At 32.5% G+C, this 18,091-nt stretch overlaps 1 protein-coding gene and 1 long non-coding RNA gene across 5 annotated transcripts in view; both read left to right on the forward strand.

The window, feature by feature from the left end:
- Nucleotides 1-10,638, forward strand: part of Cals (calsyntenin 1) — a 156,641-nt gene extending 146,003 nt beyond the window's left edge. For all 3 annotated transcript variants that reach the window (XM_017634377.1, XM_017634383.1, XM_017634370.1), the window contains one exon: nucleotides 9,951-10,638. In XM_017634377.1, coding sequence (XP_017489866.1) covers nucleotides 9,951-10,027 — 77 coding nt within the window. In that variant the 3' untranslated portion in view covers nucleotides 10,028-10,638. The remainder of the gene's footprint in view (nucleotides 1-9,950) is intronic.
- A 1,358-nt stretch (nucleotides 10,639-11,996) lies between these two features.
- LOC108378150 (uncharacterized) lies at nucleotides 11,997-14,108 on the forward strand. 2 transcript variants are annotated; one of them, XR_001849392.1, is made up of 3 exons: nucleotides 11,997-12,772; nucleotides 12,892-13,997; nucleotides 14,074-14,108. It is a non-coding gene; the product is annotated as an uncharacterized LOC108378150 (long non-coding RNA). The 2 variants fall into 2 exon arrangements; XR_001849393.1 differs by having other exon boundaries at nucleotides 12,892-13,104; nucleotides 13,171-14,085.
- Nucleotides 14,109-18,091: the final 3,983 nt, after the last annotated feature.

The raw sequence follows: 18,091 nt of genomic DNA on the forward strand, positions 1-18,091 counted from the left end.
ATAGTACATACTGCAACAAAAAACCTAAAAATAAAATCTCTAAACTTCGTGCAAAACTCAGGCAAATTTAACAAATGTGCATATTTACAAATTGGCATTTTAGTATAACCAAGTGCCAGTTTGAAGTAAGTAAAAAATCATGTTGGGAATTTCTTTTCAGGCAGTTTCTTCAAAACAAAAAAAAATTGTCGAAAATACTTTGTACACTCGTCTTCTTTAAACAGCCACGGCTTAAATTCTTTGTTTAAAATCCATTCATCATTAAAATGGCAACAGCAGAAATTTAAAGCTTCGAAAAAAGACAAGCAAGTTTTTACGATTATCAGCTGATTCAACGGCGTTACCACAAATTGTAAGCAAACAAGCTGTATGCACGGCGCCACCGCACTGCGCAGTTTGTTTATTGTTTATAGATGAAACATTCTGAACGAAGTCGATTAGTAAATAGAATATGTAAAATATACATATTTTAAGAGTGCTAAATATTTTTACAACGAGATGTTTAAATTTTTTTCTGGCCAAAAACCGGGACATTTCGGGTCTCGGCAGGTATTGTACCGGGACCGAGACATAACACTTAAATCCGGGACAGTCCCGTCGAAAACGGGACGGTTGGCAACCGTGGTCAAAATAATTGCAGTTTTATTCCGTATAACGTTTGTGGAGCCGAATCAATCAAAAGGCTTAAAGGATTTTGACTTAAATTTGAACTTTTAAATCTAATTTTTTATAAACATTGTGAGTACGCAGTTAGCCAATTTAATTTAGCAGCAAAAAGCATGTTGAAGTGGGTAAAAGTTGTCGTTGAATATTGATAATTTTATTTCTTTATGGTGTTGCACAATTTCTTACACATACACAGCTATGGCCATAGATTTAGCAACAAAATTGAAATAGAAATTGTTTGCAACTTAAGTATGTTTATTTATTTTTTTTAATAATTGTCATTTATTTATAATATGTATAGTTTAATCTTTAATAGAAACCACATGAATAAAAGTTTCAAAGCTTGCACAAATTTCAGTAAAATTTAATCAAACTTCAAAAATTGTTCATCGAAATTTCAAGCTTTTCAATTAGAATTTTTAGACAATTTTCAGGAACGCAGTTTTGTAGCCCATTCAATTTAATCTAATATAGTGCAAGTTTAAAATAGCAAGAAATTACCGTAGATTTTGTTAATGCGTTATATGGAAGACAAAAAAATCTCAAAAATCGACGGAAATTTTTGGCTATTTGAAGCTTGCATTTTACTAGACTAAAATTTAATGGGCTACAAAACTCCATACCCGAAAATTTTATTATTTCGACTTTTTTATATTTTTATCGACGTAATTTTGCAGAACTTCCTGTTTCCTTCTCAGGCACTCTAGAACTATTGAAAAGCTACCCAGAACAGTTTTAATTTTTTTTTTTTTTCTTAAATTTCACTTTTTCGACTTTTTTGAAAAAAAATGTTTTTTCGTCGTAATTTTGCAGAACTTTTTTTTCCTTCTCAGGAACTCTAGAACTTTTGAAAAGCTACTCAGAACAGTTTTAGTTTTTATATTTAAAAAAAAATTTTTTTTGGCCTAAAAAAAAATAGATATTAGTCACGACTTTCCATTCCAGCAACGATGTTTGTAACGTCTTTTTGCATTTCAGGTGACGATATGTAGTTCTGTTGATAGCGTAGCCGTCGAAAATATAGTTCGGAATGTGGAACTATACAGATAACTTTTTATATTTCTAAAAAACATAATATCCGCTCCCAGATTCGTTATATTGGGGTTAAAACGTATCTATTGATACCATTATTTTCCAAAACGGGTGATTCACGAACAGATTTGCCATACATGTAATTTAGTTCAAGAGATTGTAATTTCAAATAATGCCTTTATTGCTCATTTGTAAAATGTTGAATATGACTTTACTCGAGATCTGAATTAAAAATAAAGTCTTTTTTTTAATATTTTTGTTGAGCTTTGTGCCACGATTGTTTATTAGGAAAAATTGAAAAAGCAACAAAGTCTAAGCGGTAGAAGTTATAGCACTATTTCGGAGATCACCACATCTCCTCATCAGACGTCTTTTTCTAGACTTCAGCAGGGATCGAACTTGCGAATTCGATGTTCAAAGTCAGAAGCGTTAACCACTGAGCTATGTACAAATAAAGTCATTGTTTTTTTCAAAAACAAATTGGAAATAAGGCCATATATATCGCTTTATTGCAATTCGGACTGGATCCGGTAATTAGAGAGTAAACGGAAAATTCGCACTCAAAATGGTACCCAGAATTTGAAAAACAGCTGATACCTGCTTTTTCAACAAAACAATTTAACGTACAAAAAACAAAGTTAATTAAGAACCAGTTTAAATAATAAGTAAATAAACAATAACCATCTTTATAAAAGAAAACACTTAAACCACATTTTATTTTGAGGAAATTCAATTTAATAATGTTTCGAAAATTGATTTTTATTTTTTTTTTTATAAATTTGATTTGATACCTCGGATCTTTGGTTCTTGAAATCGCGCAAAGCACTGGAATATCTATTTATTTTTATTTTTTTTGTTTTATTTGAACTGATTTGGGAAAATATTCTGTCCACACTTGCTATGACTATTGAAATGCGAAGGACAACTGAAACAATTTTTCTCAAAAGAGGAGACGCTGCACCTTCATCGCTCCTTTTTATTTTAAAAACTGGCTTGCAAAAAGATTTTAAGAAATCTTTTAATTTGCTAGATTTAATCTGAAATTTGGCAAAACCTTAAATTTGTTAAGTTGTCTAAAAACTGTACTTTATAGTTATAACTATGTTAAAACTGCAAGTTCCGGATGCGATCATCTGAATTCCAGGCCAGGGCCGGTCTGCAGCCGGATCCAACATTTGCAGCTCTCTTAATTCTGACCTTAGTTGAAGTCACTAATAGAGCACTATAATAGTTTTACTATACATATAAAGGTCATCGTCATCTTCTTAACTGGATTTCGCGTAAGTCATTGGTGCATATTCATAGTCATATTTAGTACTCAACTAAATCGAAACAATTCTAAGTCACAACTAAAGCTATTCATAGTCGCCTTAGTTTCGACTTTTCTGGCTAAGTACCAACTTAAAATTTTGTTTCGGCTGCAGCTGCAACTAAGTCGTAACTAGGAAGAAGTATTTTATCAAATTAAGGGAAAACAGACGAAATATGTAAAAATTAAGTTGGTAGAGGGTGATTTTGATAATATTGAATAATCTCCAATTAAAATTTACAAAGATCGATCCATTTTAATCGGAAGATGAAATTAAATGCGTATTACAATTCGAATAAAGCTACATCACAATTTTATAATTGGAATAATTTAGATAAATTCTCAAATAATAAGTCAGTTTCACGCTAGTTCTTTTAAAGTAAATTTGTGCATAACATTTAGATATCTACTATTTGTATGTTTCACAGCATGCTTTCGATAAACATCGACTTCACATCACTGCGGTTGTTCTGGCTATTTCACACAATTAACAAGAAAATGATACCTTATTCTTTTGCATAATCATGCAATGAAAATAAAAATTACATAAACGGATGATCAAACTTGATATTATTTAATAATAATGTAATTTTTCCAAAATATCGTAAAGAAAAATCGATACATTTTCACACTCGTTTTGCTATATCGTAAACTAAGTCGAAACTACTTAGTAGAAGTCTGAAATGCGACTATGAATAGACCCATACTTCTTAAAGACAAAGTAGTAGTATATTTGTACCACCAAATATCTTCATACATTACAATACGATTACAATCGTGAATGTTTCAAATGGAGCGCGCATAGTGAAGAGTAAACCGTATGTACACGCAAATGAAGTAGACTAAACGGCGAAGTCGAGTTCTATTTCACAAACTGTTTAACTCGACACGGGTGATTCAAATCATACCTTCACCGATTCAAACACGAACCGGAACCTGAAATATCAGAACCGTAACCTGTTATTATTTTCTTACAATGTGATTGCTCCTTCGTTATAGGCTTTTATTATAAATATCTTCCGATTCGTGCTGATTTTATCTGACTCTATACATTAAAGAAACGTGCTTTTAAATTAATGCAATTTATGTATAGGGGCCCCTGATTTTTCAGTCCGGTGCCGAGTCGTCGAGTTTTCTCTCGACGGCCCTGCATGTGCGACTTCTGCGGAGGAGATGTAATAGAAGACGTATTTTTTGAGTGTATGCGATTTGACAGTACCAGATGAAAACTTCGCAGCATATTTGGCCAAAGTTTCACGCCTGAGCAGTGTTGCCGTTTTGGTACTTTTACTCATTTTTGGTTATTTTTTTCTTGCCTGTGAAGTTGTTAAGATCATTCCCATTTTGGTTATTATTTAACATTTACTGTAGTTTTTAATTTTTGTATACATACCATAATTAAATCTTTGAAAAATAGTATAAACAAATACATTTATTCTGTTCAATATGGTTATTTAAATAAAGTTATTACTACTAAAATGGCAACTCAAGATTCGACTTATTCCGATAATAATCATGTGTTTACATATGCAAAAGAACATGTAAAAGTTCGAGGGTGCAACTATCGGTTCGTGTCTTTAATAAATCGTTGTGAATTAATCGCCAACTTTTTGAAACGGCCCGGCAGTTACACCATCGCTATGTTCTTTGCACACACCTACATAGTATGTACCTGAAATGACATTTGAATAATACGAGAGTCATTAAAAAAGGCGCGAAAGTTAATTTATACAATTTCCAATTCCGATGACATCTCCTTGTTAAATTCGCCAGTTGTTTGCAAGAGATTTATTGATTGATTCATGTTTGTCATTAGTTGCGTTCCAGACGCTTCACGATTTGCAGGTTTTACAGGATTTGCAGGAAAAGCTGTTTTCTCCATTAATAAACCTTATGGAAGGTGGTCACATGGAACGGCCTGGAACGTAACTATTGTGCGTATAATTTGTTAGAGTAGTTTTTGTTAGTGTTGGGAGTATCGAGTACTTTTGAGAATTGAGTACATAGTTTCATTAAATATACATATGTATGTAGGTAACATTTCAATGCTTAGTGTAGAAATCTTAGTAGCTGGCAGGATTTTATTCAAATTAGTATATTAATAACGTCAATTAAATGCTACTTTGGAGTACTCAGTATCGATACCTTTAAAAATCGGGTACTGTCGATCCTTTTGAGAATCAAGTTCTGAGTACTGTTGGTATCGATACTGCCCAACACTAGTTTGTGTGCTCCCGCTATCGACTTGTATGAATTCGTCTTGCGTTTATATACTCTCATAAACGTACATAACGCCGTTTAAAGTACAAAACCGCGTATCGTCATTCTGCAAAACCGCGTAACTGACATTTGCTGCCAAAAATCGGATTTGCTCACACAAGCTCTTGGCTCAATCCTTATCTATTCGTCCTGAAATATACTAGCCAGAAATGCTATTGCCTTATAAAAAAGAGAACCATTTTGAAATATGAGTGCTTTTACTCTCTAGAAAATAAATTATGCAACCTCACATACGCGGTTTTGCATTTTGTTGATACGCAGTATTGTACTTTAAACGACGATGTGAGGATGATACGAAGGCGAACTCATATAAGGTAGTGTTACAGGAGCAGTTGAAATTTTCGCCCCGGCGTTTCTAAAAGAAAGCCATAAACGTAGCGACCGTTCGTTCAACGTGGTGATGGTTTGCTCTAGATTGCACCGTTTTGTGGGCCTGTTGAATGAATTTGTGTCTTGGTTGAATGAAAGATAAGCAAATTTTGATTTTCTGGCAAGTTGTACAACTCGGCTCTACATTAATGGCCATGTTGTACCAAGTCATAACCCAAAATGGTTAACTCAGCCGAAAGATGTACATACGTGCTTTTGTTGAATTTTATAAATGTAAGCTAAGAAATTGTAAGAATGAGATTGCTCGCAAAATTGAAACAGTTGTGGGAAAAACGTCCAACTTGATTGCGGATCGGTGTGAACCCACGTTCGCAACGTTTAAGGTTTGCATTATGTCAAAATGATGTGTTTGTTGTAATTCATGTTGTCATTGACTACCATTATGCGTAGACCAATTCATTATATCATTTTATGCGTTCGAGTAGAAACTGAGTGTATGAACAGCATTTCATGACTTCAATTATACGCGAATGGAGTTTAAGCACTGAGTTTTTACTCAAATTTATGAAATGATTTCGTGAATTAGACTACACATAAACGTGATAATTGTGCGTATAGTTTGTAAGGTAGCTTTGTGTTTTTATACTCTTGTTACTACATGAATATAGGTTCTCGCCTTGGAAGATAGAAAGCGAGAAAGAAGAAATTCCGAACAAAGGAATTTGTCTTCTTTCAACTTAAATAAATGCATTTTGCAAACAAAAGTGCATAGTGCATTGGTTATAATGCACGGGGTGAATCGTAACAAATCGCAGCGAATTCGTAAGGATTTATTTATTGCATTATAAACATTTGCATTATTATGTGACAATTCACTCCGTTCAGTTACTTCCATTATAACCCGGTCCTAAGGATGCTGGCAGGCCGAGTTGATATAAGGTAGTGTTACCGGAAAATGAATAAATAAATTATATATCAGCAAAATGAATAAAATGAAATGAAATTAATGTTTAATTTCTACCCTAACCTATGTATGTAACTCAATCGCCTAATGGTTTGCCGTGCCGTACACATATGTTTACACATCAAATTTCGTGAATACCTGGTACTCACACCATTTTTAAGAAGTTTCACTTCTGTCACGTGTGGGATGCTACACACGCCTTTTTTAATAAAAGTTATAACCGTTACGGCCCCTAAAAATAAATAATAAAAAACTTCCATTACATACATTTTCACTTATGGAAATTCAAAAAATGTTCACCGAAATTTAAAATTTTCTACATACCTACATATGGGTGTTTCCTGCGTTGCGGACGTTCCGTTTGGAGACACTTTTTCATTATAAAACACTTTTTTTGTCATGAGTAGTCATCATCAATACCCACCGAAATCAATAAAAATATTTTCCACAAATGTTATATGGTAAGAATACAGCGATTAAAAATTCCCGTTCGGACGTTCCCAAAATGGAACTCGTATCGACGATGACTGATGATTTTTGCTAAATTCTGCGAATCTGTTAACGAAGTTCGAAGTTGTTCGGACGTTCCCGTTCGGACGTTCCGATTTTTTTCCAAGGGATAACATTTTTTGGTTAAGAATATAAACACACTAATTTTTTTTATGCAAATATGGGGTTTTATTGTAAATAATTCTACATCTACACGAAGGCCTTAATTAACGTTCGCAGAAGTCATTTCTTCGTACAAGCAGACGTACATATCGACGCCTCCAAACCATACTATGCTAAGTCTGACTAAGTCTAAGCTGACTTAGCATAATATGGTTTATGAATAAAATGAAATGAAATTAATGTTTAATTTCTAACCTAACCTATGTATGTAACTCAATCGCCTAATGGTTTGCCGTGCCGTACACATATGTTTACACATCAAATTTCGTGAGTACCTGGTACTCACACCATTTTTAAGAAGTTTCACTTCTGTCACGTGTGGGATGCTACACACGCCTTTTTTAATAAAAGTTGTAACCGTTACGGCCCCTAAAAAGCATAATAAAAAACTTCCATTACATACATTTTCACTTATGGAAATTCAAAAAATGTTCACCGAAATTTAAAATTTTCTACATACCTACATATGGGTGTTTCCTGCGTTGCGGACGTTCCGTTTGGAGACACTTTTTTCATTATAAAAACTATAGTAGGCTCTGAATGAACACACTTTTTTTGTCATGAGTAGTCATCATCAATACCCATCTGAAATCAATAAAAATATTTTCCACAAATGTTATATGGTAAGTATACAGCGATTAAAAATTCCCGTTCGGACGTTCCCAAAATGGAACTCGTATCGACGATGACTGATGATTTTTGCTAAATTCTGCGAATCTGTTAACGAAGTTCGAAGTTGTTCGGACGTTCCCGTTCGGACGTTCCGATTTTTTTCCAAGGGATAACATTTTTTGGTTAAGAATATAAACACACTCATTTTTTTTATGCAAATATGGGGTTTTATTGTAAATAATTCTACATCTACACGAAGGCCTTAATTAACGTTCGCAGAAGTCATTTCTTCGTACAAGCAGACGTACATATCGACGCCTCCAAACCATACTATGCTAAGTCTGACTAAGTCTAAGCTGACTTAGCATAATATGGTTTAGAGGCGTCGGTATGTACTATATCTATATTCTGTTACTCACAAACTTGAGTATACGGTTTTTTTGTTAATATTCGCAATGTTTTACACGCTCATTTTTTTTTAATTTTATTTTGTATTGAAATATGTCTTATATTTTGGCAAACCCCATTTAAATCCAAATATGAATCTGTCTACGAATATTATGAAAAATCTGCAGAGCAAACTTTTTAGCAAAAATTTATAAAAAAAAATAGGTATGTAGTTTTATAGCACATTCAGTTTTAGTATAATAATGTGCAAATTTCAAATGTATAAACAATTCTCAAAAATCATAGCGAATTTTTAGACATTTGAAATTTGCACATTATTATACTAAAACTGAATGGGCTATAAAACTACATACCTGATTTTTTTTTACAAATTCTTGTTAAAATGTTTGCAATTTTGCTGAAACTTTACAGATTTTTCATAATTTTCGTACACAGTTTCATACTTGGATTTAAATATAAGCCATATCTTAATGTGAAATTAACAAAAAAATTTTGCAAATACTAACAAAAAAACCGTATGCTCAATTTTGTGAGTAACAGTACCTACATAGAATAATATGAACAAAAGTTATTTGAAGCGTTCGGACGTTCCGATTTTTAATATACTTACAATCGATAATCCTATAGCTTTCCGAAAAAAATTTGATGCGACTGGCAAGAGTAACCAAAACTAACTTTTGTATTAAAATTTTGACATATGAAGTAAACGTTACGACTCTTTTTTTTTACATGTAAAGTATATTTTGCGTCCGAACGTTTAAAAAAAAGCACAATTTGTAATTTAACTTTGGATCGTTCCTAATATATTTTTAAGTTGTTTTTGTTGTAAGGCTTACAGAACATAAGCTGTACTAAATTTTCGTATAGATTTCCCATTCTTTTTAATCGTGTGCTACAGTTATGAAGGATTTCTGGAAGGTATGGCTTCTCGGAAAAAAAGAAAAATTAAAAGTGTAGTTGGAAAACCGCAAATATCTTGAAATGGAATGGACCAATTAGTCCAATATTTTGGTGGATGAAAGACAATTGGCATCTATAAATTTTGTCCAGGCAAAATTCTATTTTTTTGGCCTTGGTTGACACTTTTCAGGAAACACCCATATTCAGAGTTCTTAAAAAATTTTTTTGTATGCATTCAATTTTAGTATAATAGATAAAGTGTAAGTTTCCAGCGGCTACAAAATACCGTTGATTTTTAATAGTATGATATGTTGCTTTACTTCTTATGCATCCAGCATTTCTCTTTCAGTGTTTTTTTTTGGTTGAAATTTAAAAAAGTAATCGTTATTTACGTTCCCTGGTAGAAACATTTGAGTGCGCAGAGCTTTTCACGCTGACCCACAAGATTGGCAGCAGTGGCGATAATTGTGGAGATGCAAAGACCACGAGCTCCCAATCGGTGATGGCGGAAATTTAGCTTTGGCATTGCGTAAACAATTTTCAGCTGGGTTTTTCCGATAGCAATTACTTCGCATAGGAAAACTGTATAAAAAACTACGATTTATGTAATTAATATTTTAATTTTGTTATTAGAGCTCGGTAGAACACTTCTATGAATCGATTTCTCCATAATATGGCTTAGGCGGTTATTCTTTGTGACTAGAGGTACAGAGCCTTTTTTTTGTGAAAAAAGAATTATTTTAGTAACTGCTTAACTTTTTTTGTTTTTTCTTTCAGTGGTAAAAGGTCGATTTGCAAATGTGAGCCAATTGGAATGGGATAATTCAAACATGTTTACCTCGGGTGTTAACTAAAACTAACTGGAAGTTTGTGACGTTCGTCGCATGCATAAATGTTTAGGCACATAAATAACATAAAATGCCAACAAAATGAACAAATCTGGCAAATAAAACCAAATTCACACTTTTGTAGAAGACATAACAGTGAAATGTTATGAACATTGCAACACACTTATTTACAAATAATGGTTTTCCACATTTATTTAACATATAAAAGCTGCGCAGGAAATAAAAAGAAACTAAAATAAAAAAATAGGTAAAGTAAGAAAAGCTGAGGAGGAGAAAAGGAAAATAGTTAAAAATATGGCATGGAAAATGTGTGAAAATATACATATAAATATTAGCACATGTATATTTGTACGTGTAGGCGTAAGCAAATTCTAGATAAAATAGACCAAAAGAAAAATACAACATTTGTTTATGCTAGATAATTATGTTAGAATTTTCATATTGCTTAAATCAACAAATGCCCAGTTAAGCATCTTATCTTTAAGGTGAAAGGCAAATACACGTTTATTTTCAACGTAATTCCTCTAGTGGGCGCAACAACCAAAACTCCAAAACGTAAAAATAGCAAACTAATACTACAACAACACACTATACAAAAAAAAATAATTAACATGAAAAGACAAAAAAAAAACAAATAAACAACAAACAAACAAGTAAACATAATAAATCGATGCCGTCATCTTGTAGCCGCCAAGGCAACTGTAGTTATCCTTACTTATAAAAAAAGCAAGGCGCACAGCGCTGCATTAATGTTAAGAAAAATATCTTTAGATGTCCGTATGGTTACTAGTTAGCCAGAATTTAAGCCTAGTGATGCCTATCATAGAATGCCGCCTTTGTTAATAGCCTAAGATGAATGCAGAAATTAAACCAATTTGATTATACTCGCCAACGTCAGAGAGCTAATCTGAGGTTTGGAAAATCTATTGAGCCACTTACAGGGCTAGCTGTATTACGCTGAGGAAATAGTTTAGTTTCAACAGCTAAAGGCATATACATAGGTATTTAGTTGCAAAATATTGACAATATTTGGGAACTATTACCATGGCTTGAGAACCATTACCAAGTTTTGGTAATTATAAATATAGAATTTTCAGTTTAAATAAAACCATTTTCAGATTAAGCGAAACTTTTTCAAATTAAATTAAACCTTTTTCAATTGAGCGAAACTCTATTCAAATTAAATGAAACTTCCTTTTTTGGTTTACTAGGAATTCGCTGTTATCCGTTATTGTTCTTTACGGTCAAGGCACATTGAATAAGTAGTAGCAGTAAAACAGCTGCTCTGATATTTTTTTCTACTTATTTGGACTTTAAACTGCCAAAGTAATTTTTATTTTTTTTTATATTCATATTCACCAACAAATTTTTTCTCATTCTACTGTGAATTCGACCCGTTTCCAAATATTTATTCAGGAGTTGTTATATAAAATTGAATGTATATCAGAGTTACAAAATTCATTTTTAACTATTGATAATGCCAGAATTCATAAATCTTAAGGAATAAGAGATATGGTGGATAATAATGGATGTTTGCCAATGCATACTCTGCTATGTTAAACCCCATTAATAAGTTACATATGGGCCATTCCATTGTGACTAGTGGGACATTTTACTCCAGAATGTGATCAATTGTGAATTTTAACTATGTCGTCGGAACTTGTACAACAGCGAAGGAATTTTTAACATAAAATGATAACTAGTGTATAAAATTTCTTTAACAAAAATACCAAACGATTTCTTAGTTTTATGTAACTATAATTTGAATGAATATGGCTGGTGGGACACTGAAAAGAACTCTATTTTACCCTTGTTCACTCAAAAATGAATTTTAGCCAAAACACTTAATTTTTACGAACGATGTATTTGTGTTGTAAAATACGCTTTCGTTTTAAATAAAATCTTCATAGAAATATTAAAAAATATTTAAAGTTGTGACTGCTGGGACATTTCCTTGTGACTGGTGTAAAGTAATTATGCATGAAATAAAAGTTTCATAGAAAAAAATTACAACTTCTTTTGATCTTTTTTATATTTTTCCACAGGTTAATGAAATGTAGTAAATTAAGAAGAGGTTACTACTGAAATAGAGATAATTAGGGCATATTTAAATTTATGTCGTTTTCCTCTTTGCAATGGAATGACCCATATGTATATAGTTAGTATAATTTAAGAAAGTATCGCACAAATTTGTCAAAATGACTGTGCGAACTATCTTATGGACATGATCATCCAATTTCCGAAAGCGGCGAAAAAAACCCATTAAAAAAAAACAGTATTTGTTTCAATAGCAAAGCATCGTTGCTTTTAAAAAAAACCTAATCAAATTCAAATGTAAAAATATTTGTTTCAAAGGTTTCGTATTACATTTTCTTTCGATTACGTTTTCCACATGTAAAAGTATTTGCCACAACAATTTCGCATTTCTAATGACTGTTTCTCCATACGACGACATTGAAGTTGACGTTTACGTTGTTCCATCGATCATTCTAGCAGAAACACGTTTTGCGGCGGTAGCAATTTTCATTTGTGGATTATAGATAAATGTTTGTACTACAAACACAAATTTTAGTGAAAGTGAATATTTTAAAACATTTTACGCTTAGTGAGGCTGTGCAAAAGGAACTTAGTTTGCATTTTCATTGGTCTTCCTGCTGCATGACGCGCTGCTCAACGACTCCGTGCAAAAGTTGATTTTCCAGTGCATTTTAATTTGAGGCGACATTTTTGCGTGAAAGGACTATTCCAAAGGTATGAAAAAGTTTACTTACACATAATTTCAACAAAAATTTACTTATATTCTAAAACATTTTTTGTACAATTTATTTTGCATTTACATGCTCCTTGCTGCCACATAACGCGCTGCTCAGTAACGCTGTGCGACAGGTGATTTTCCAGTGATTTTTTTAAATTATCAGTATGAGTGATGAAGTGATACCATCGACGTCTACGGAGCTGTCATTATTTGCCGAGCAACGTCCGTTGGAAGATGAGTTCCCTACAACCAAAAATGTCAAAAATCAGTCAGTCAGATAAACTGAACATGGCATATTACGACGCCATGCTTGGTGCAAGTGATGCAAGTAATGTCGATTTCTTCTGTTGTGTGATTTTCGTCATTAATTTCATGTTTTTTTTTTTTTATTTAGATTGCAGGCATTATTTTTTATTATCTTATTGCATGCAGTAATAACACCGCACTATGTAACGAAATGTCGATTTCGTGCGATAAAGTCCACTTTGAATATTTTATATTTTCCTTAATATCTTAATTAAATCTATAAACCGATATTATTTTTAGCTTAATTCTCAAATTTCTTGAAATTTTATTATTTATTCTCCAGGTAACAAGCCCTCAAAGTTTGCCGAAATTACTCAAATCAGATATTAATTTTCCTATCGTAAAAAAAACATCGACTTAATTCCTTTTTTTCTATTAATATATGCCAGTTATGTTATTTATGTTAAAAGTGTTTGTGTTGCAAATCAATATTTCAGCAATTCATTATCAGGGCTCTTTTTCGATTTGCAGTCGTAATTTGTATAGAATTATCTTTGCAAGCCTGTAGTCTTCATAAAGGCTAACGAAAAATAATAATTTTTTGCATACGTATTAGTAATAGTATATATTATTTAATCATAAAGAGTTTTCTTGAATCCCTTTGCTCTCGTTAAATTAGAAGTCGTACAGTGCTTAATTTTTATTTTTATGAAGCTTTTACCCGCGGGTTTCCCTCCTCGTCTTTATACAAATATGAAAAAAACTTTATGTAACGATGTTTAATTTTATTTCTTCTCTAATTTTGCTATAGGAGAATACGGAAGGACAGTTGTATAGCTTGGGTGATTACACCCAATATATGAAATATAATAATAACTTTTTGGCACAGCAGGTGTTTTTATCATTTACATTAAAACATCTCCAATAAATAATATATCGTCGTTTAAAGTACAAACCCGCGTATCAACAAACCGCGTAAGTTAATTTGCTTAAATTATTTTCTAGATAGTAAAAATACTCATATTTCAAAATGGTTTTCTTTTTTTTAAAGCAATCGAATTTCTGGCAGGTATATTTCAGGACGAATGTACAAGAATTGAGCCAAGAGCTTGTGTGAGCAAATCCAATTTTTGGCAGCAAATGTCAGTTACGCGGTTTTGCAGAATGACGATACGCGGCTTTGTACTTTAAACGACGGTATTTATGTAAGTAATAGTAGAAATACCAATGTTGTAATACTAAAATTTTAGCTATCTAACTTCTTTGGAATAATAACTCTAATATTATTTCATAGCAATTTTTTAATACTTCAAAGCCTCTATTAACATAAATACATTTTCCAATTCAATTATGATAGGTTTTATTTTCGATAAAGTTTTGGGGTTTGTTTTAAGGAATTCTGGTTTATTACCATTTCAAAAGCTAAGCGAACTGGAAACTGAGTCTGTAAATTCGAAAGGCATATCAGAAAGAATTAAAGGGGCCATGTAAATTCTGGTTCCGAAGTTATGGCTGGTACAAAATTCAACGCCTTTGTTATGCGCTACGCCCCCTTTTACAAACTCATCTATATAAAAATACCTTACTATAAGCACCTATGTACCATAGATATGTCTGCATAGCAAATTTCAAGTTCATGTTACTAAGGGCCGGTTGCATGGAGTCGAAAACGTCGATAACGATGTTAACCGATAATTAGTGTCAACCAGGCTTTGAGCAACCGGCCCTTATTGTTCGGAAGTTATGGCTGATTAAAAATTTCACGCCTATGAGATGTGCCACGTCCCGTTCACAAACTCATTTATGTATACCGTACTATAAGCACCTATGTACCATAGATATGTCTGCATACCAATTTCCACGTTTATGTGACTTATGGCTCCGAAGTTATAGCTGATAAAAAATTCCACGCTTTTGGGATGTGCCACGCCCCATTTTACAGACTCATTTATATATACCTTACTAAAAGCACCTACTGTAGATATGTCTGCATACCAAATTTCAAGTTCATGTGACTTACGGTTCCGAAGGTATAGCTGATTAAATATTTCACACCTACGGTAGGTGTCACGCCCTCTTTTCCAATTCCGCCCATTTTTTCCCATGAGTATGGAATTAATTTCATTTATCTCGACACCAAGTTCCAGTACTCTACCACAAATATTTTAAGAGATATACAACATGACAATTTTAGTTAGTATGGGAGGTGCCACGCCCACTTTTCCAGTACTGCCGATTTTTCTTTATGCCTATAACCTTCCCGGGGTAAAAACAAATAAGTGTGCAAAGTTTCGTGCGATTCCGTGTCGCGGTTCAAAAGCTATACGGTAATAAACAAACAGACATTCACATTTATATATATAGATATTATTAAGTTTTTTTTGGTCTCAATTTAGAATTTTCCGTTCGATTTTTATTGCGATATATAATAGTGTCAAATCATGTTCGATATTTCAATACCGTGGTTTAAATAAGGGATTATCCAACACGCTCGTCTAAAATACAGAAATACAGAACTTAGTACCATCAGCTGCAAGCGTTAATGGCGAAGTTTATACAGTGAATCACAATCTAATTTTTTGTATGATTGATGGAAAGATTTGTAATACACTTGCAGACGTTAAATCAGCTCAAATATGCTACTTGTTTCATGCCACATCGAAAGAGTTCAACGACTTACAAAGTGTATCAGTAAAGCCAGTGTATGAACGATATTTATCTTTTGGCACTTCTATTCTACATATCGCACACCGTCTTCAAAAGAGTCACAACTTAAAATTTCGAATATTTGAAATTATGCGCTAAAAATGTACACAAAGCTCTTATTTACCTTTCAGCAAAAGCTGGAGCAAATTTTTGTTATAATTTGTTAAAAAACCTAAGGTAAAGTCGTCCTTGCCCATATGATTATCATGCGCTACGAAATAGTTTTTGGCATTTTCTGACGAACTTATTGTTTAGAGTTGTGACTCTTTTGAAGACGGTGTGCGATATGTGGATCCGAATGTGTGAGCTTCTACTAAATTTTGCTTAGAAATTACCAGTAAAACAATGGCGTAGTAATAAAGCTATTGAAACTGTTATCAAGAAAAATAAACGGAAGATTCAAAATGAGTTTAGAAAGCGAACTGGTGTCATTATTGACCAGCCTAAGCCTGGATTTGGCAACACTAATAATGGTAACACGGCAAAGCGATTTTTCCACAATGATATTACTGGAAGAGATGAAAACTTAATTAGAAAATTTCACGTAATTTTACAAACTATTGCCAGTGGGTTTAAAATTATGTCATTAAATTTAAAAACTATTGTTTCGAAACAGCTGAATTATTTGTTTAACTGGTATTATATGAGTACATCAGTGCATAAAATATTAATTCACGGCCATTAATAATTAATGAGGCCATTTTACCCATCGGTATGCTCTCAGAGGAAGCGCAGGAAGTTAAAAACGAGGAATTTAAGTTTTTTAGAGTTATGTTATAATTTAGTTATAATGTAATTACCTTAAATAAATAAATAAATAAGTTTTTTAGAGAACATTTAAGCTGAAAAACATCACGGTTAGATACTTTGACAGACATATTTTAAAGAATGCTGTTATCATCAGATACACTTGAAACGTGCCGGATACTAGCAAAAGGCAGTTTTATCCTGAAGCAATCGATATGTTTGAACCGGAGGACTATCCAAAAGTTGGGAATAGCAGCCAATTCGATTGATTATTGTATATTGTTATTATTAATAGAGATTTATAGTTCTGCAATGCGACTGTTAAAAATTTTCACCTTCTTAACATGCTAGTACAAGTTACATTATCAACATTTATACTTTGTTTTCAGACACATTTAATTTCTAAAAATATATTTCTTACACATATCACATCAACTTTAGTAAATTTGTCAAACCTCAAGTACCTTTTTGCTTACAATTTCTTCAGGTAGACTTAGGAGCTGTTGTTGTTTTGTATTGTATACAATAAGCTTAAGTATTATTTTCATCGCGCCTATTATAGTTGTTACTGCATTTCATATGCAAAGGTAAGCATTAGTGTGCGTGTGTGCTCATATGTTAACCGATATGTAAACTTATACACCCAAATTAATTATTTTTAACAGTTATATATCATATTTTAAACGTAGAAAGTAATTAAAAAAAAGTTTTTAATTAATCGCACGAAATCGGCATTTCGTTACATAGTGCACCGCCGAGAATAAATAAAACTATTAAACCCTCCATTACGGATGCACAACTTCCAACAAAAACTTGACGAGCTGAATAAAAGCGCACACAAATTTGGATTAACACTGCAACCTAGAGTGTTTGTTGTTGGTGAGAGTTCCCAAAACTTAAACGAATTTTATGTCTGTGTTGACAACATTAAATATAAAGAAGGTAGATTAATTAGGGCTATAGATGTAGTTATAAAAATGTCTTTTGTATTCAACATTGAATATTCCGCAAAGAGCAAATAAGTTTGTGTTTATGACATTTCCACTCGGGAAAAATTTCCTGAAATTGAAAATATTTTGAACTAATTAAACAATTTTGAACAAAAATGTACTTGAAGATAGACCCACATACTTGCTCCATATGCGGAAATGAATTTATATTATTTGAAAACCTTTTTAATCATCTTAAGAGTTTACATGGAACTCCAATTACTTGTAAATATCTATGGCGCATATTCAACTAAGTCGTAACTATTCTAAGTCACAACTAAAGCTATTCATAGGGCCGGTTTCTCCAACTCAACTTAACTTAGTTATGCCAATTTTCTTGACTTAGTCATGAATAAGCTGTGTAAAACGTAGGCTAACTTTTGACTTAAGTCCCAAAAGTGGCTAAACTAAGTTAAGTTGAGTTGGAGAAACTAGCCCATAGTCGCCTTAGTTTCGACTTTTCTGGCTAAGTACCAACTTAAAATTTTGTTTCGGCTGCAGCTGCAACTAAGTCGTAACTAGGAAGAAGTATTTTATCAAATTAAGGGAAAACAGACGAAATATGTAAAAATTAAGTTGGTAGAGGGTGATTTTGATAATATTGAATAATCTCCAATTAAAATTTAC

Source organism: Rhagoletis zephyria, unplaced genomic scaffold (genome assembly GCF_001687245.7).
Source record: "Rhagoletis zephyria isolate East Lansing unplaced genomic scaffold, Rhagoletis_zephyria_1.1 Rzeph_scaffold_00113, whole genome shotgun sequence".
Classification (NCBI taxonomy): domain Eukaryota; kingdom Metazoa; phylum Arthropoda; class Insecta; order Diptera; family Tephritidae; genus Rhagoletis; species Rhagoletis zephyria.